We start from the raw sequence: 20,654 nt of genomic DNA, 5'->3' as shown, positions 1-20,654 counted from the left end.
AATTAGACTCCTGACTCTGATGTGTAAGGAATTGAAAAGAAATGTCATCTCCAGTTTAGTTAAAGTCTATTTTTAATGGGACTTAGTGAACTTTTAGGGAAAGTTGACTCTTACTGATTCCAAGTGGCAACTACACTTGTGTGATGTTGAAGATACATGCACATAATAGAACTAAATAATGGTGGGTTAATTCATTTGGGGGGTTTCCTGAACATGAAGGAAGGGCAAGCCAGCCTAAATATAGCTCTCTCCTGAGAGACTCTGACAGTACCTGACTAGTACAGATGTAGAAGCTCACAGACATCTATTGATCTGAGTACAGGGTCCCCAGTGAAGGAGTTAGAGAAAGGACCAATGAAGCTGAGGGGTTTGCAGCCCCTTAGGATGAACAACTATGAACTAACTAGTACCTTCAGAGCTCCCAGGCTCTCAACCACCAACCAAGGACTGCACCTGGCAGCATGTGTATAGTAGAGGATTGCAATTTGATCATCAATAGGAGGAGAGGAGCTTGGCCCTGTGAAAGTTCTGTGCTCCAGTGTAGGGGAATGCCAGGGCCAATAAGTGGGAGAGGGTGGGGTGGCAGGCATGGGGAGGGGGGAGGAAACAGGGGTTTGTTTTTGTTTTTTTTGTTTGTTTCTTTGTTTTTTGGAGGGGAAACTGGGAATGGAGAAATTTACATGTAAATAAAGAAAATATCTAATAATAATAAAAAAATTATTATGTAGTGTCTTAGTTAGAGTTTCCATTGCTGTGAAAAGGCACTATGACCAAGGCAACTCTTTTATAGGAAAACATTTAATTGAGGCTAACTTACAGGTCCAGAGGTTCTGTCCATTATCATCAAGGTGGGAGCATGGCAGCTACCATCACACATGGCACAGGGGTAGCTGAGTCCTACATCTTGATCTGACTTCAGCCAGGAGAAAAACTGACTCTTCCATACTGGGTAGAGCTTCAAAGCCTACACCCACAGTGAGACATGTTTCCAACAAGGCCACACCTCCTAATAGTACCACCCTCTGTAGGCCAAGCATATTCAAACCACCACATTCTGCTCCCTGCCTCCATAGGCCTGTTCAAACATGAGTCCACAGTGGGTCTTACAAGGAATATGAAGTTGAGCTGTTTTCTCTTTGAATACCACTCATTCAGTGACAACAAAATTTCATTTCAAACTCCAGTCTAAATGTTCATGGTTATTTATGTGATGATAGTCCTGACAAGTAGCATTTAGAACAGTGGTTTTCAACTGAGGGTCATGACCCCTTTGGTTATAACATATCAGATATCCTGCATATCAGATATTTACAGTGTGCATCATAACAGTAGGAAAGTTGCAGTTATAGCATTGCAATGAAAAAATGTTATGACTGGGGGTCACCACAACATAAAGAACTCTATTAAAATGTCACACATCAGGTAGTTTGACAACTACTTAATTTAGAAATTCATATAAGAAAAAAATGAACTATTATTGGTAAGTATAGTATGTGGAAACCCTGAAGAAATAGAAAACAAACTTTACTCAAAATGAGCATGTTATAACTAGAAGTGCTACTAAAGGGAGGTAAAATGTTGATTGATTTTTTTCATAGTCATGATGCCAAAATTATCACATATCATGAAAATTAATTGCTGATACTTCCAAGAATATGATTACATATGAATATTCTGTATGGAGTATCAAAAACTGAACACATTTTCACTGAAGATGTTAAAATAATTTTTAGTTTCAAGCCTCATTTCTTTGCCATGAGCTATTCTGGCATCAGTCTTGGAAACTTGGGGTGTGAATTTGGGATCTAGGTGGCCCGTGGTATTAGTAAGTCGTTCATGTGTCACTTTTTTTCAGACTTGAATGTGACACTGGATTGGTACTTTTAGAAACTTCCATCTCACTTAATTTTCTACTGGAAGGTACTGGACCTTCAGTCTCTGGAACAAAGTTGGGACCTAAGACTGATGTGAGAATAAGCCATTTAACACATCCAGGCTCTCTGAGGTCTCTTTGTATCTAATCCATTTCCCACTTAGAGCAAGCAGGGAAGATGAATTATGCATTTTACAAGCTTGTTGGCATAAGATTTAAGAGCTGTCAGTGTACATACAGCTGTTCAATAGTAATTTAGAGTTATTCCATAAATATTGGATATTTTACCACAACAGTTATTTCTCCTTTCACTCTCAAGATAGTAATTTTTCATCTGAAATTTCCACAGTATATTTTATATTGGGAAATATCTCTATAATCATTTTCCATTAAATGTGTTTAATGTGACATTGCAATGTGGTCCTAACTTTAGTCATAGATCTTATTGTTAATCCCTCTTATAGTGTTTGGTTGGAAGGCAGTTGTTTTTCTCCTGAGGATACAATTTATTCTTATTGAGTCAATGAAAAATAAATATCATAGTGAAAGTTCAAGAGACAGGAAGCTACAGCTGATCTTTTCCAGTGGCTCATTTATGACATCCAGTCCCAGGACACCTATCAACCATCACCAAAAGCTGTCAAAAGACATTTAATACAACATAAGACTTGCCAAAGTCTTAATAAAAATTATATTGGTTTGAGCTCTATTTTACAGCAATGATTTTTTTAATTCTATAATCTATGATTTCTAGTTACAAATGGTCTTGAAATTAATTTATTTGGCCATATGACTTCTAGCTCATAGCTATACTATTCTAAAATAATAGGAAGGGAATGTACATGAAGCTTCATGCAGTATCACTGAACTAAGCTCTTTCTTACCAGAAAGTCCTCAGTATTTTTTCTCATTTAGCTAGATATCTTAATATGGGGTGTGCATAATACCATCTACTTATTACTTAGAGCTTTTGGAAAACTATTTCAACAATTTTTGTTGTTATGTTTTATGGTTTTATGTTAAACCTGTTAACAAAATGGGTTGGCATAAGGTACTTTGTAATACAAGCTTGCAAATATTTTCATGGTAACAACATTGACTGAAATTAAAATTCAGTCATAATATTGGAACATAATTTGAAAATTGATATAGTTTTGTGTTTGCTGTACTACAGGGTCTGACTGGAAGTTGGTATTTTTTCCTATCAGACTTCAAACTCCCCATTCTCATCCTTGGCCTCAGTTGGCTAATGGTGTTATGAACCAAGAATCTAATGGAGCCATGCCCCATCTTTTCACATGTATGTATCAATTCTGCCTCCTTTCATCATTATGTCTTCATTTCAAAAGACTTGAGGCAACCTAATTTTTAAACTTTTATGGGAAACTTAGGATCTGGCATAAGATTTTGCTAAATTCATTTTAATAAAGTTAGGGAGTAGGTCAAAGTTGTCTGAAATGAATGGGCAGACCATGAACCACAAAAATGAAGAGATCCAAATCGGGGCAAACTGTAGAAGAGAGAGACAAACAAAACCTATGGCTGAAGTAAATGAAAGGAAACCAAAGAAGAAATCATATAGCATCATTATCCCCTTACCTGTATGTTCCTGGTAGGCACTGGGAAGAAAGCTCAAGAAATGAGGGAAAGGGAAGTTGTGCATGCACACACAAGGAAATACACAGGGCAGCTGAAACAAGCAGGCAAGTGCCTTCTGCATTTTGCACAGTGTTAGGTAGGAGTTCTTGGGCTAACTTTGACAAGCTTGCTTAGAGGAAGAATTTCACCCTCTCAATTTCTGCACTTGTTTTATATCTTATGGCAAAAAGGTATGAAGCTGGTGTGAAATAGAACAATTGCAAAGGTTATTGTACTTAAAATGCAAACACTGACACATTTTTCTTTTTGTGATTCCAGATCTAAAGTACAGATTAGGTGAAGGAGTCTTTGTGAGTTAGACTATTGTCATATAGCACAAATCTAGGCATTTTTTAAAAAAACTAATCTTCTTGATAAATAGGTTTGCTCTGTGTTAGGTATAGATTTGACAACTGCGTGCTGAACAAATAGCCATGGGTATAGTTGGAGAAGAAGTTATCAATTTGAGAGGCAACAGTGCAGGGGAAATGCCTGGTTATATATCAAAATATCCCCACCACATGTAGGTGATGTAATATTCTTGGTAATGAGGCATTTTATTCACTGTTTGGAGTGTGTATATTTTGGCTATTCAACCGTTTCTCCTTATAAAAGCAAAACAGTAAGTTCAAGGACATTCTAAATAGAACAGCAAGCAATCTCAAGTGTTTTAATGAGAATGAGGGCCTTTGTGTGTCAGGAGATGGCAGAGCAATGAGTTACTACATTACAAATAATATCTACAGTGACACAAAGGAAGGGTATGTACATGACTTGTCACCCATTCCAGCCAGAGTACATATAAAAAACCTCCCCTGCACAGGCTTACACTCATGCTCAAGATCTTTCCTTGAACAGCAAACCGTAACTACCACTCTTGACACCATGAGCTACTATGGCAGCTACTACAGAGGCCTGGTCTCTGGCTACAGTGGCTTTGGGAACCTGGGTTATGGCTATGGCTGTGGCTGTGGCTTTGGAGGTTATGGATATGAATCTGGCTATGGCAGATATGGATATGGCTACCGCCGCCCATTTTATTATGGAAGATATGGATTCTCCCGCTTCTACTGAAATGCACTCCAGAGGAACCAGCATCTTCAATATAAAAAACATTACCCCAAACTCAACAAGGACTAAATTAAATGAATATACTGTGAGCCAAATCAAGAAGAAAACAATTTAACATGTAAGAAAGACTTTGAGGCAATGCTTCTCATCTTATAATTCTCTATATCATGCCCCCATGTTTCTCTTTTGTCATGTCTTAAATGTAGACTTTTTGATATTTTGCAATAAATTATCCTAACTTAGAAATCTGTTTATGGCTCTTATGTTAATGTCCTTTTGTAATATACTTGGTAATATACTTAGCAGACTTTGCTCAATGTTTACACTAACATAATCTTAGATAGGAAACCACTTACAAAGTTTGAGGGGTGGAGGAGATGTCTCAGTGTATGAGGTGGATGAGAATGGTCACGGCACAACTATTGGGATCTGAGTTTCAATCAGTAGGACATACATAACAGCCCAGTGTAGTGGCACACACTTATAGTCATAGTGATGGGTTATGGGTAGGGCAAAGAGAAGCTCTAGGGTAGTGGTTCTTAACCAGGGGTTGCAACCCCTTTGAATGGAATCAAATTTTATTTACACAAGGGTGGTCTAAACCCATCAGAAAACACAGATACTCACATTATGATTCCAAACAGTAGCAAATTTATAGTTATGAGGTAGCAACAAAAATATTTTTATGGTTGAGGATCACCACAGCATAAGGAGCTGTACTAATGGGGCACAGCATTGGTGAGGTTGAGAACCTCTGCTCTAGAGCTTGATGGTCAGCCTACCTACTCAAACCAAACCAAATGGAAAGGAACTGAACTGAACTGAACCTAACTGAACCAAACTGAACCAAACTAAACCAAAGCAAACCAAACCAAACCGAATCAAACTGAACCAAGTATAACAAGGCAGGATAAGCTTCGGGTTCTGTGAGAAACACTATTTCAACAAAATAAGGTAGAGAGTGATGGAGTATGTCTGTCAGTATCTTCCTCTGACCTTTGAACATGTGGATATGAGCAACCTCTACCAAACACACATACACACTCACACACACGCGCACACACACATGCACACTCACATGCACACTCACATGCACATGCAGATACAGACACACACATACAGACACACACATACATACACACACATACATACACACATAATATAATATAATATAATATAATATCGTTTTGTAGTATTGAGTTGCCTGTGAAGGAAGTGAAGTACTACATACTAGAATTCTATATAAATCTGTATATTATGTACAATATGGACCCACTAAATCAGGGACTAAATTAAAAGAAATGTTAACAATACATTTGTAGTAATTGTTTGATAGTTTCTTACAATGTATTTATGTCATATTCATTTCAACTAGTTCTAATAAATCCCCCCAGAACAACCCCACCCCCATAATCCCCACCATTGTGCCTTTTTTTATAAAATAACCCCTACACTGCAACATTTGTGTTGTCCACTTATGCTGGTCTGTGCACTGGCTACTATCCTCAGAGATCTCTGGCCGGCTTGGTGGGAGCAATTACTGCAGCAGAGCAGAGCTGGCAGAGGACTTGGCTAGCAAGCAGATGTACAGGGGAGCTTCTAGATGTGAAAGTTTAGGGAGAGCATTCTCTTCCCAGGAAATGTGACAGCTTTTATACAACAGATGGTCTCAGGCAATGGAGTAATTATGACACTTTTATTCCTTTATTCTGGACAGGATCTTGTATACAGTTTTGGGGTGGGTTGGGGTTTTACAGCAAGTGGTTCCTATTGGCTTGACCTGAGATGTTAGGGATGCCTCAGCTGTACGTGGAGGGGCTTGAGGGCTCTGCCCCTCAATGCCTGATGGTCACAATTCTCTCTATGGGGGCCTGGGGCTACCTGACAGGGGCCTGGTGTCAGGAGCAGGTAAAGCTCCTACACTCCATTTGAGTCTCTGAGGCTTCCAATCTCTCTCAACTTTACCAAGTTTCCTCTCACAGTTCACAACCCCATAACTTGCATCCAATGAGACAGAAAGCCAAAGAGCAGAAGGATGAAAATCTCTCTCTTCTTTCAACTTCCTCTCATCTTCAAGGCAAGTTCTTCAGGTTTGTAAAGATAAACCCGGGAGACAATTATCACAGTGATGCAGAAGCCTTGGGAAGGGAATTAATACAGACACCTGTAGTGCCTTTGAACCAGAGGCGAGCAAGAGGGTTAGCACATACTTATTTGATCGTGGTGATGTCACTGACACATGTAAGAAGGGGTTTCAAGGAGAGTCCTACAAGGCAAAGGGGGAAGGGGTTAAGGTCAAAAAGAGGAATGTCTTGTGCTTTCCTAGTGGGTAAGGCTCTATGGAGTTCATGAAGGGAAACGTTAATGGGAATGGCTGCTAACAATGGTTAGGAGAAAGAAGCACAAAAAAAAGCACTGGGAGAAGTTGAGGTGGGTGGTTAAGGGAAGGAGGTAAGCTGCATATTGGATATACTGTAGGCAGGAGAAGGTAACTTGGAGTTCCTTCTGAGATTGATTTTGGTGTTGAATATTAATATGGGTACATAATGATATGGAGGTGGGAACAATCTCACAGGGGACATGTAGGTCAGCTATGGTGTATTTGGCATAGACATTCGGGTATTTTTACCCATGACTCTGATATACTAACTTTCATCCCATGGATCACTGATGGAAAGCTGAAAATGAGTGATAAGGTTAGCGAGCATGGTGCTGCCATGATTGGTGGATTCCATTCTGCAGGTCCAATATCTGCAATCTCCTTATGTGGAGATCTCCTGGAGACATTCACCTGTGTTTCAGTAAGGAAAACAGAGGAAAGGTCTGGGGGTAGTGGATATTTAATCTGGGTGTAGGGAGACCTCAATCCTAGTCCAACATCCTTCAAGTGGGCAATCCTGGGATATGATGACTTCGCTGTGCTCATTTTAGGTTTCCCTAGCAAAGAATCTCCAGTGGTAGGTATTGGGAAGGCTATGGAGAGGCTGGAAAGTAGCTGAGTTAATATGAAGAATGACAAAAACAGCCAAGAGAATAGAGGAGAAGGGAGCTTGTGCAAGGCACATGGCCTGGGCAGCAGTCTCCTGGGCATATCCAGGAGTAGTTAATCAGCACAGGCTAGACTTTTTTTTTTTTTTTTTTGAGAGTTAAAGAGAACATAAATTTTGGCAGTTAGGGAGATAGGGAAGAGAGGGTGTGGAAAAAGTTGGCAGAGGAGTATAAATGTGATTGATGTACAGTATGAAATTTTTAAGGAATAAATAAAAACATTATTTTAAAAAGAAATTCAACACACTACTAGATAGTAGAATTCTATCTACTTCTAAGTACAAACTGAGACATACAGGAGGAGTAAATTCCCTTTGCTTATCTAAAAGTATATGTTTACTTGATTCTTTCAATTATAAGAAAAGTAATGTTAAAACAAGATATCATTTAATATCTGTTCAAAATAAACAGTGTTTGGAAAATCCATGTCATGTTGTCCTAATCTGAAGATGTGTGAATTGATTGTGTTTTTATAAATTGTATGCATCTAGAAATGCTGTGCATATCATTGTGGAAAATTAAAACTTACTTTCATTGGGTGTCAGGAAGTTGGTGCTCTAGCTGTCTTGAAGACTTAGGACATTTAACAAAACTTCCTGTAATGAGGAACTTTAGTTACCCACCAGGCAACAGAAACAAATATATCTGGAATTTCTATTGCCTCCATTTATGCATTTGCTAGTGTAAATGTGGAATAAAATATCAGCTTTTTCTTTGAGACAAATATTTGTAATTTTGTTACAAAAACAGAATTTTCTTTTATCTGATAATAATAGTAAGACAGGAATATGAGTCCTACTATGAAGCTACTATCTCAATATTTGCATTGTACTATCTTGGTTAGGAAAGACTCTTCAAAAGGACAAATACTTTGGTGAGGTTAAAACCACAATTGTATGGGTGTATTAAGCCCAGATCAGAGCCCCATTTCAGGGAAGACCAGCCACTCCTCTCCCTCTACTCTTCATTCATTACTCTCTGCTTACAGTATGATGTAACCAAATGAAGTATGAAATATTTATGAATATGTTTCTCTACAGGATTTAATTTTAGCTAACTGGCCTTATTTACAACATTGTCATCTAATTCCAGTCTTCTATCATAAAATCATGAAATCCTTTGTTTGGGAAAATGAGCTATAATAATTGCCATCTCCAAAGTTTATTTCTAAAATTAATTTTGAAATAAAATAAGTGTAATAAATAAATGAGTAAAAATAAATTTGAAAGACAGAATCATTTTCTGAACAGCACCTTTCCTCTTATAAAGGAAGACCTCCTCTTTCAATATCAGAATAGAAACTACACTAGAAAATTTGATAAAGTCAGAATTTTACACAAAACAATGAGATTTCTAAGTGGTTAATGGCATTATACCCTGAAGAAACATTACATATAATCAGAATCAATTTGAATACAGCTTTTACCACTCCTAGCATAATAGCATTTTATTATATTTATTTCATCAATTGTCAGGTTGCATTGATTTAAGATAGAATTAAGCTGTGGGACACTTGCCTAAATGTAATATATCATGGGATTTTCAGCCTCCAAAGAAGAAAATATCTGGCAGGTTGACATCATTAAAGCTTTTTATTGATTTGTGATTTCTATAACTTCTAATTGACTAAATGAAAAATAAATATTCACATGAATAACTGTATATGCTATCTCAAAATGAGATAAGTTTTGAAGACACTAAGCAAAGAAATGAATGTGTGTGTGTGTGTGTGTGTGTGCGTGTGTGTGTGTGTGTGTAAAATCTTTTTTTTTTTTTTTTACAGGACTATGCTCCCACATCCATTAATGGAAGCCAACTTGGTATAGACAATTTCTCATTGATATTTTCTCTCAGGTGATGGAAACACTTAGTTGTTTTACCAAACTACAGTAGGATGTTGATTCAATCTCAACCATACCATGTTTCTTAGTCATATGTCTATATTGGAAAACTATATTCACATATTATAAAAGAGAGATTAGCAACTCTAATTATGAAATGTTTATTGAATTTCATATGAGGGTGTAGTCTATCTGTTTTAAAACTAATTACTGTAATCATCCTTATCTTGAGGATTTCAGATGGCACAGTGCCTGCCCATGCAATAAAGTCAGATGGAGGATGTTAGCTTGTGAAATGGTACTGGTCACACCAGGATTATACAAATACAAACTGGGAGATTCCACAGCTACTCTTCCAATGACTGAGATGAGTAAGCAGTCATTGGTGTGTAGCTTATACGGCTTGACAAGGGGATATGCTAGATATGAAAAAAAGGGTGTAAGTGCAGTTTGTGTTATCTATCATGAACAGTTAGAAATTTATGACAATTCTGGAATTTTTATTGCTACTTTTGGATCACAGTTTATTTTGGATTCATTTTACTGACAGAGTCAGAAGTCATACAAGATACAAGTATAAACAATTCATCAAATGTCATACTTAAATGTTTATTATACAGTTCATCACCTCATAGATTACACTTAAGAGCACATGAAAATGAAATATATTGAGGTTTTATGTTCTTTTGAATTCAAGAGCCATTTGAACTTTTTGTTTAAATCTTGTATATTTATATGCACTCAGAGGCACAATGCCTCCGGTTAGTACTAGAATCTAGAATCTACTTAATACTTATATGCAGTGATGCTTCAACATAGTTAATGAAAGACACAATAGAGGCAAAGAGCACATGGAAATTTTACCATGAAAATATACCTACAAGAAGAGAAAAGAAACAGATATATATACACATATATATACATATATATTATATGTGTGTGTGTATGTGTGTGTATGTGTGTGTATGTGTGTGTGTGTATGAACAATAGCTATGGAATTGAATAAAAGCAGATGGTTCCCAACTTTTTATTTCACGTGTTTCACCATAGCATACTGACATGTGTGAGGACACAGAGTGGATGATACTCTGAAAATGATATTAACGTACATATCACATTGAGTTAAGTTCCAAACACTGACAGCAACAAATGATGCCTTGGATGTGGAGCAAGGGGAACATCTACTCCTGCCAGGAATGCAATGGGCACAGAGCAATAGAAAGACTATTTGGCAACTTCCTGCCAAGATAAACATATTTTTCCAGGCAATTTTCCTCCTTGACGTTTACACAGATGAGCTGAACCTTTGTGTGCCCATGAAATTATGAACAAATGACTTATTGTTTTCATAGTTGACAAAACTGTGTAAAAATAAGCATGTCTTTTAAAGAATAAGTGGAGAGACAAAGTGTTATTTTTATGAGGCAGAATCATATCCAGATATAAAAAAGAGCTATCAAGAAGAAGAAAAAGAAGAAGAAGAAGAAGAAGGAGGAGGAGGAGGAGGAGGAGGAGGAGGAGGAGGAGGAGGAGGAGGAGGAGGAGGAGGAGGAGGAGGAGGAGGAGGAGGAGAAGGAGAAGGAGAAGGAGAAGAAGAGGAGGAAGAAGGGGAGGAGGAGGAATAGGAGGAGGAGGAGGAGGAGGAGGAGAAGAAGGAAGAGGAGGAAGACGATGATGACTCCTAAAATGTATTTGGTTAAATAAAGAAGTCTTGGTGAAAAGTTATGCTACTATAGGATTCTGAAAACATGATATTCTGGTAAAATAAAGAAACATAAATTGTATCCTCTTGTATTATAGATGTAGGACAGTACTGTAGCATACCTCTGTGAATGTAAAATAGCTTGTCCCTGCTTTATGATACATAGTAGTGACCATGCTTTAGCAGGGCTGTTTTTTAATGATGTGGCTCGGAATGTTTTCTTTCCAGATGATGATTGAGAAGCTAATTTAAAAAAATGGTGCCAGGTACCACAAGAGTAACAGAGCTGTGCTGTTTTCTGGGGTTTTGTTTTTTACTTTTTTTATTTTAATAGAGTGTGCTGTATGTCTCTACAATTTGACTGCAGAACCTGGAAAAGCTGTTGCTGCTATTGATGCATAACATACTGCTATTATTGGTCTTTTTATATAAATATAAATATATATATAATTTGAATTTTTGGAAACTTTAGCTGTGCTGTCAACTTTGGAAAAAAGTATCCCAGTTTACTGTGTTGAGTTGGCATTGTGCAGAAATTAACAGCCATATTGGTCAAGAAATGTTGAATTTAATTTTTTTCCATTTGTACAGGGGTAATGCACTGTATTAAATATGTAAGGTCTTACCTACGTGGGTTTGATTACAAAAACTAATAAAGTATTTTCTAAATAAAAAAAGAACTGTAAATAACAATAAGCAATAAAATCTCAATATTTTCCAAAAGAATGGGAAGAATACTGAGGGATAATTGTATGAAACAGGAGATTGCTTTTAGTTCATTTCAAATATTTTCTATGATATTGGGTTCATGTTTTCCTGATTCCATAAAGTTGTCCAAGCCCTTCAAATGCAAAACACAACCACAAACTTTGCTTTAACTGTGAGGTTTGGCTAATGACAGTTTATCACAATGATCCCACCCTCTGTGATAAATGTGCAATGTTTTTGAAATATCTTTATAGAGAGACACTATTTTGGGGGATATTATAGGGACATCATGTAATGTTCATTTTTCTGAAATGTAAAACTTCCTAAATATAAAATTAATTAAGAAGGAAAAGGGTCATATTAAATATAGGGTATATAGTTTAGGAAATGGCAGTTGAAGTGAAGTGAAATGTAGATAAAAGGATGCCAGGCTGTTTTGGCAATACATTACATGTATGTGCAGAGAACAGTGTCAGAGCTTGAGTTTCCATGAGTTTTAAAGCCATTTTTGAAACAATCTTTACAAGTGTCTTCAGTTTTAGATCTTTTTCTTCACACCATTGCCAAAGCTTATAGAGCTATACCATAATAAAAGTGAACTCTAATAAACCAAGTATAAGCTTTAAATATAATACCAACATTAGTTCACCAACCATAAATGTCAAATGGAACAAAGTGTAAAACAAATGGTAATTATGTTGAATAATATTCTAAAACTGGCAAAAGAAAATTAGACCTTCCTTTGTATCTAGAGTGCCTTACTCTTCAAACGCAGTAGAACTGATGCCTTCTGACTATTCATGTGTGTTCTACCCGATCCCCCCAAACAGATCATTAATTTACATTAGAGTCTGATGAATAAAATACTTTTAGTGGGTAAGGGAGAATGCAGAGCTCCAAATTGAACATAGTCCTTTGATTTAATGTGTAAGTTAAGCATCTAAGAAAAACCAGACATGAATAGATGTAATTGAGAACAAGGCATTGTTAGATGTGATCATTCTAATATGCCAGGTATGAGTTCTATTAGGGGGCTGGTATATCCAGACTTTGAAGATGCACCAACTCCATCTCATTAAGTGATGAGAGGAATTTTAAGGGCCATGCTAATTTGGCAGCTAAGCACATTCTATAGTTTAATGAATGTAAAGGAGTTTCTCCAGGACAGTTGACAATGTAGTAAGGAGTAGTTTTGAGTAACTTTAATTAAAGTCAAATGACGCTAGAATAGAGAAGGTATAGTACATTCACATGTCCTTCTAAGGGTATATAAGTGTTCCTTGCATAAAGACACTTGTGCTCAAGATTTTCCCTTGAACAGCATACCAAGCTCTCCATCTTAGCCACCATGAGCTACTACTACAACAGCTACTTTGGAGGCCTGAGCTATGGCTCTGGAAGCTTTGGAGGCCTGGGCTATGGCTATGGCTGTGGCTGTGGCAGTTTCAATAGACTGGGCTATGGTTGTGGCTTCAGTGGTTATGGAGGTTATGGTTATGGCTCTGGCTATGGAGGATCTAGATATGGCTATAGCCACCCACTTTCCTATGGAGGATATGGATTCTCCACCATCTACTGAAAGGCTGACCTGGGAAACCAACACTTCAGATCATAAGAGGATTATCCAAATCATTCAAATATTGAATCTACTACTGTGGACTAACCCAAGATACCCCTTTCTTTAATATGTATAGAATATTCTGGTTTAGTTAGCAATAAATTATTCTACTGGAAATCAGCATATGTTATGTTTTTCATTTATTTGCTCATGGAAATGTGGTCTCTGGCTCTTGTTTTATGTTTTGTTTATCAAGTATTTTCAAATAAGCCATTTATTTCAGAATAGATTTGTCCACTAATTCATCCAATTAAGACATGTAAATTTGGAAGAATTCACTCATTTTTATATTCAAATTCTAAACTTCTTTCTATTTAATAATTTTTGATTTAATTAATAAAGTTTAGTTCAGTATGGATACAAATGAGTAGTAGGTAATGCTGTCAGACTTGCTTATTAACCATGGGTATAGATTCCTTCTTCACCCAGCCAGGTGGGTCCATATTTTTAAAGTGTCTTATCACTTTACTGGACTTCATCAGAACAATGTATTAAATGGTACAATGCAGAATTCTTATGCTATTGGATATTGATTTATTGCTTCTGTGGATATCTGCAGGAATAAAGGGAAGGATATAGAGTATCATATATTCTGGGGAACAGATCTGTTTATCTTATGGATAACACATTATAACAGTTTATCAGACTCTAAGCAGGTAAATAACTGTTAAACCCAAGAAAGTAAAATGTGACATTCTAAAACCCATGTGTTTTTTTTTTTTTTGTAAGTTTGTGGTTTCAGCTTAAATTAATGAGGGTAAAATATTCAAATTACTATGTATTGTTTTTCATTCACAAACAATTAAAAGAAAAGAAGCAGAAAAATAGTAATGTGTAATGTTATTATAAATTCCTGAGTGAGTTTGGCTTGCACACACACACACACACATATACAGGTGAGAGGCCACATAGAAGCCAGAGATCACAAATATTTAACTTACAGCTATAGATAACAATGGTCAAAACCATCTCATAATCCATAATCTCTACTTTGAATTTAAAAATAATTTGTTATTCCTACACAGATAACTGTGTTCAAATCAAAGATCATGAAAATTATCTCTATGAGTAAGTAGATAGAGAAGAGGTTGCTTATCTTTCAATTTGAACTTGAGGCTATCTGTCACTAAAGTTTAGGCAAACTTTACAACAACCTTAAGTATCTACACACATGAACAGTATCTTAAGGATGGCTGAAAAAGTTGTTTTCATTTCAAATATTATCTCCTCTTTTCCACATTTTTACAACATGGTCTTTCTTTTAGAGATTTTCAAGACATCTCCAGTGTAAATGCTTGTTGAATTTTAGAGTCATTTGTAACAAAACCTTCTCAATATTTGAGATTCTAATAAATATGTATTATCTTGGGAGCCACCAGGCAGCTGTTATGTTGTAAATAAACATTTAATAGGCAAGTAGAAGAAGAATAAAATGATTATGGCGAAAGTAGCTATGTGTCACTATATAGTAACATGGATTTGATATGAAAAAATAAGTTTTTAATGAAAAGTGAGTAACACTGAGAACAGCTGACAGGGAAAGAAGGATCAGAGGAAGTGAGGTCGCAGTGAAAATGGGGGAGGGGACTGAAATCACTATTTTATGAGAATACTTTGGATACCTAATGTACCTGAAAAGAAATCATTACAAAACAGTTAAATTTTGAATAGTTTGTGAAACTGCTTGCAAAATACATCTCTAATTATCATTAGGAAATGTCTCTCATGTTTAAAAGATTATGCCATATTAACAGATTAAAACAGTTTTATTTTTCAAAAATTATCAAGATAAAGCTTATGGTTATGTGGATCAATGCTCTAACATAATAAGAAGAGTAGATGAAAAACAGATGATGAAGATGATGAGTCCATTTCAGCTTCCTCCATGGAAGTTCACAGCTGGGGCTCACAGCAGGAGGGCTGATTCCCTCAGGGTTTTCAAATGTCTCCTCCCAGTATAAAGAAACCCAATGTGAGATCCTTGATCCACTCAAACTTGAGCTTTGTACAAGCAGATAGGAATGGATCGACTTGCATTCTTCTACATGCTAGACCCCAGTTGAGCCAGCACCATTTGTTGAAAATGCGGTCTTTTTTCTACTGGATGGTTTTCGCTCCTTTGTCAAAAATCAAGTGACCATAGGTTTGTGGGTTCATTTCTGGTTCTTCAATTCTATTCCATTAATCTACCTGCCTGTCGTTGTACCAATAGTTTGTACCAGTTTTTAATCACAGTTGCTCTGTAGTACAGCTTAAGGTCCGAGATAGTGATTCCACCAGAGGTTCCTTTATTGCTGAGAATAGTTTTGGCTATCCTGGGTTTTTCTGTTATTCAGATGAATTTGCAAATTGCTCTTTCTAAGTCTGTGAAGAATTGAGTTGGAATTTTGATGGGGATTGCATTGAATCTGTAGATTGCTTTTGGCAAGATGGCCAATTTTATTAAATTAATCCTGTCAATCCACAAGCATGGGAGATCTTTCCATCTTCTGAGATCTTCAATTTCCTTCTTCAGAGACTTGAAGTTCTTGTCAAACAGATCTTTTACTTGCTTAGTTAGAGTCACACCAAGGTATTTTATATTATTTGTAAATATTGTGAAGGGTGTTGTTTCCCTAATTTCTTTCTCAGCCTCTTTATCCTTTGTGTAGACGAAAGCCACTGACTTGCTTAGCTAATTTTATATCCAGCTACTTTGCTGAAGTTGTTTATCAGGTTTAGGAGCTCTCTGGTGGAATTTTGGGGGTCACTTAAGCATACTATCATATTATCTGCAAATAGTGATAATTTGAATTCTTCCTTTCCAATTCGAAACCCTTTGATCTTCTTTTGTTGTCTAATTGCTCTGGCTAGAACTTCAAGCACAATATTGAATAGGTAGGGAGAGAGTGGGCAGCCTTGTCTAGTTCCCGATTTTAGTGGGATTGCTTCAAGTTTCTCTCCGTTTAGTTTGATATTGGCTACTGGTTTGCTGTACATTGCTTTTACTATGTTTAAGTATGGGCCCTGAATTCCTTTTCTTTCCAAGAATTTTATCATGAAGGGGTGTTTGATCTTACTGCTCTTTCCAGACTTACTCACCACTCTGGACAGCATGAGCAAGCACAGCAACTACCATCCAGGCTAGCCTAAGCCATGGAGGCTTCAGAGTCTAGGCCTGAGGCTGTGGTTATGGATGTGGAGACCCTTGTAGTCTGGGATGTGGCAGGGATTGTGATAACTCTGATGTTGAGTCTGGCTACGAAGTCTGTGGATGCATGTCTCCACCCATTATGCCTGGGATGTGGAATCTCTGCTCTCTATTAGATTGTTCTTGCATTCAATAATACGTAATATTAGGAACCATAATATGTAATAGTAAGAGTGATAACAAGTGAACTCTAAAGATGATTTCACTCATGCTACAGCTAAATTCCTGATAGTGTTAGCTATGTGCAAAAATTGACTCTGCCACACAATTTTCTTCTCATCATACTCATGACATCATAATACCAGAATTCTTTCATTTTGTTTGTAATTGATTTATTTCTTCATCTTCTAATAAATCAGTATGATTAGTAAAGAAACTATTATTTCTGTTCATAAATTTAATTATGCATGCATGCTGATGAATCTCAACAATTCCATTATGAAGGAGATAGCCTGTAAACATACAGTTATATATTGCTCCAAATGGTTTGAGATTGAATTAAAAGTGTCACAAAGATCAATAAGTGATACTTTTCTGGGTTTTTTCCAGTAGGTAATACTCATATTCAAGTCAACAAGGGTCTGACAACCTAACTATATTTTTATATGTTAAACATGCTTTGCTATACTTACAAATATTTCTTAACTCTCTCAATTTACATACATTCAGTAATCTTGGCCCATTAATTATAAGATCAATAGAATATTTTCAATTAAACCATATCATTAAGCATACTGGGAAAGTAAAGTAGCTTTGCAAGAAAAATAATTTGAATTCTGCAATCTCACCCCACTCCTTCGTACATTCTTATTTGATAATTAAATGTCCCATTGATCTTTAAGTTACCAATTAAGCAGGACAGTTTTTCATATGAGGCTAGTTCATACTTAATTCAACATCTTTTACGTGCACTTGTTCAGTTGGCTGATTGTCTTCATTCAGTTCTATGATGATAGGACTTTCTTCTTTCTAACGTTCATTATATTGAAACATTTTCAATCCAAATGTCTGTCTTTTACTTTACTTCTGAACTGTTATTTGGAGCTTGCTATTGATTGTTTCTATGTTTATGATTATCTGACAATAAAACTGGCCTCTACAATTTTATTATAGAGAACACATTGACTCTTCTCCTATCACATCACTAAAACGACCTGTTCTATTTGTATGTTTACCATTGTGCATAGCTCAACCAAAATTCACCTTTCTGTGAAGTCTCCTGAAGTTAAGATGAAAACCATGCCTTAGTTCACAGCAAAGTCCTCACTATGTCAGGACTGAATGTGATTCCTCAGAGCAGGTGGTACCAATGCACCCCACTATATCCAGCTTTGATATTTTGATGTATGTATTTCATGATCTTCTTTTACTATTTTTCCTTAAGCATGTATCTGTGTACAAATGTGGATACGTTGGTACTCTACAAAACAGAGAATAAATACAAATAATGAGGAAAGACTGGCTTGATACATAATTGCTGCATGGAGTATGTGGAAGAGGAGGGGTGGAAGGAACGGCAATCAAGAAGGATCTTGAGCATCTTAGGGAATTCTTAGGTAGAATTCAGTCTGGAGAAATAAGATGTCTAAAATGGATAATGATGTAAAGGGAATATATGAAAAGCTATTTAGGGTGATTGTAAAATGAATTTAGCATCTTGATAATCTTTTGATTTCTAGGCTAAATTTTAATATTCTGATAAGCCCAAAAATGGCTTTATATGATGTTGAACAAAGTAAAAGTGGTTAATGCATATATATATACATATATGTGTGTGTGAGAGAGTGTACATATATACACACATATATATGTATATATATACATATATATATTGTTCATTATGTAAACATGCCCTCTTAATTTGAAAGAGAACAGAGCCTACGTTTGCTAATCTCCAAAACATTTGGAAATTACAAAACATTTAAATATTTCAAATACAATCACTTATTAGAATTTAGATGGATATTAGATGCTACAAATTACCTGAATGATAAAAATGAGAAAATATTTAGGAAAAAGGGGCTGCCTAATATGAATGAGATAATAAGCCCACGAGATGAATTCTACTACAGGAATTTAAAATATCCAACTTTGAAGTCATTGTTATTTTACCATAAAAAAGGAAACAATGAGTTCACAGGCATTCTAAACAGGCAGAGAAGAAAGGTAAAAAATATTTAATGAGTTATATGCCTCTCTGTGTTAGCAAACAGTTGAGTGAGTGTCTCTTATTAATCTAGTAAAATAATAACTTGGAATGAAAGAAAAGTGTTGACAGGTTTTTATCACATGCTCAGTACTGAGTATATAAGCTTCCCCCTACATGTGTAGCCACTCACACTAAGGATCTTACCTTATACAACAGCTCACACCTACCTCTACTAACACCATGAGCTACTACAGCGGCTACTACGGAGGTCTGGGCTACGGCTATGGTGGCTTCGGAGGCCTGGGCTGTGGATGTAACAGCATCCGCAGACTGGGCTATGGCTCTGGCTTTGGATATGGCTCTGGCTTCAGAGGCTTCGGAGGCTTCGGATATGGCTCTGGCTATGGAGGCTATGGCTATGGCTCTGGCTTCGGAGGCTATGGATATGGCTACCGCCGCCCTTCCTGCTGTGGAAGATATGGGTTCTCCAGCTTCTACTGAAATCCTGTTCTAGTTACTCAGCATTTGATACCTTCACTAGTTGTTTTGAGAAGTCCTAGCCAAGAAGCTTTGATGGTGCTAAGACAACTGAATGCATCAAATTCTACAATTTTAAAGACTCCATTTATAAAATGTGTCTGCATCCTAAGTTTGGGGACTGAGAGTGGGTTTATGTTTAATTGCCACTAAATGATTCAATAAGAATTGGAAATATGAATTTTTTATTATTTTTTAGGTATAAATGTAAAAATGTTGATATCTATCAAGTGCAACAAAACACATACAGGAATAAAGACATTCACACACACATATATATACACACATATATATACACATACTATGATACATACATATGATATATATACATACATATATATGTATACATATATGTATATGTGTGTATATATATATATATATATATATATATCAACGAAGCAAGAACAAGAGGGGCTGGGTGAGAGAGGAATAGTATTGAAAGAGTAAGAGATAGAAATATAATTTCCATGGTTTGTCTAGCACATGCTGAGTAAAAGTATTAAAATTTTATACTTTCATACATTTAGAAGATTTGCTAAGGTCAGGCCCTGTGTTAACATTTCTTCTTTAATAAACTCATTTTGTTGAAATTGAAAATTGACCCAACAATTAACAAGTTATTTATCTACTTGGAATTTAACTAACCAATGAGCAATGTTAAATGCCAACAATTAGTGAAAAGTTACTATGTCCTGCACTCTCAGTTAAAACTGCTAGGGTTGAGAGACACCAGGACTCTGGGCTGGCCCAGTGAAATGGCGCTCAGCAATTCTGTTGAAGGCTGGGTGGTGTAGCCAGATCCACTATCATAGGATTTCTCAGGAGGCATTTTCTTTCTGACTTAGATAATTCCATTCATAAATAGTTATCACAAGGCTATAAACAAGAAAGTAAATTCCTACTACTGTTGAATTTTTTAATTTAGTCAATATTATATCAATTTGGGATTTTTTAAGATTTATTGATCAGTTTCTAAATTGATAGGATGTGGTTTTGCACTTTTAAAATTGAACTCTCATACATAATAGGACTGTTTTCACTTTTCCACCCACAAAATAAAGACTCATGTAAACCAAGAGTTTATATTTCCAAACAAGTAACAAAAAGCATAATTTTTCATTGGATCCAAAGAGTAGACAGAAAAATATGGTATTCTCAACACATTGCAAAAAAGTATTTCTTATCTTGTGCTTTCAGAAAATAATGGTTTTGTTGTATTTTATTTTAATGTGCTTTCTTCTTTTCTATTTTTGTTTTTTTTTGTTGTTGTTTTGTTTTT

The 20,654-nt window shown here is 36.1% G+C and overlaps 2 protein-coding genes and 1 pseudogene across 2 annotated transcripts; all 3 read left to right on the top strand.

Moving 5' to 3' along the window:
- The first annotated feature begins 4,396 nt into the window (after positions 1-4,396).
- LOC116086560 (keratin-associated protein 19-5-like) lies at positions 4,397-4,585 on the top strand. Its single transcript, XM_031364767.1, has one exon. It carries the CDS (start codon positions 4,397-4,399, stop codon positions 4,583-4,585), a length of 189 nt encoding a protein of 62 aa, XP_031220627.1.
- Positions 4,586-13,229: 8,644 nt separating this feature from the next.
- Positions 13,230-13,468, top strand: LOC116083738 (annotated as a pseudogene).
- A 5,560-nt stretch (positions 13,469-19,028) lies between these two features.
- Positions 19,029-19,536, top strand: LOC116086559 (keratin-associated protein 16-3-like). The gene has a single exon (XM_031364766.1). It carries the CDS (start codon positions 19,079-19,081, stop codon positions 19,337-19,339), a length of 261 nt encoding a protein of 86 aa, XP_031220626.1. The 5' UTR covers positions 19,029-19,078; the 3' UTR covers positions 19,340-19,536.
- The last annotated feature ends 1,118 nt before the right edge of the window (positions 19,537-20,654 follow it).

Source organism: Mastomys coucha, unplaced genomic scaffold (genome assembly GCF_008632895.1).
Source record: "Mastomys coucha isolate ucsf_1 unplaced genomic scaffold, UCSF_Mcou_1 pScaffold12, whole genome shotgun sequence".
Lineage (NCBI taxonomy): Eukaryota > Metazoa > Chordata > Mammalia > Rodentia > Muridae > Mastomys > Mastomys coucha.
The sequence above is the reverse complement of the archived record's forward strand: the minus strand, read 5'-3'. Positions and strand labels throughout refer to the sequence as shown.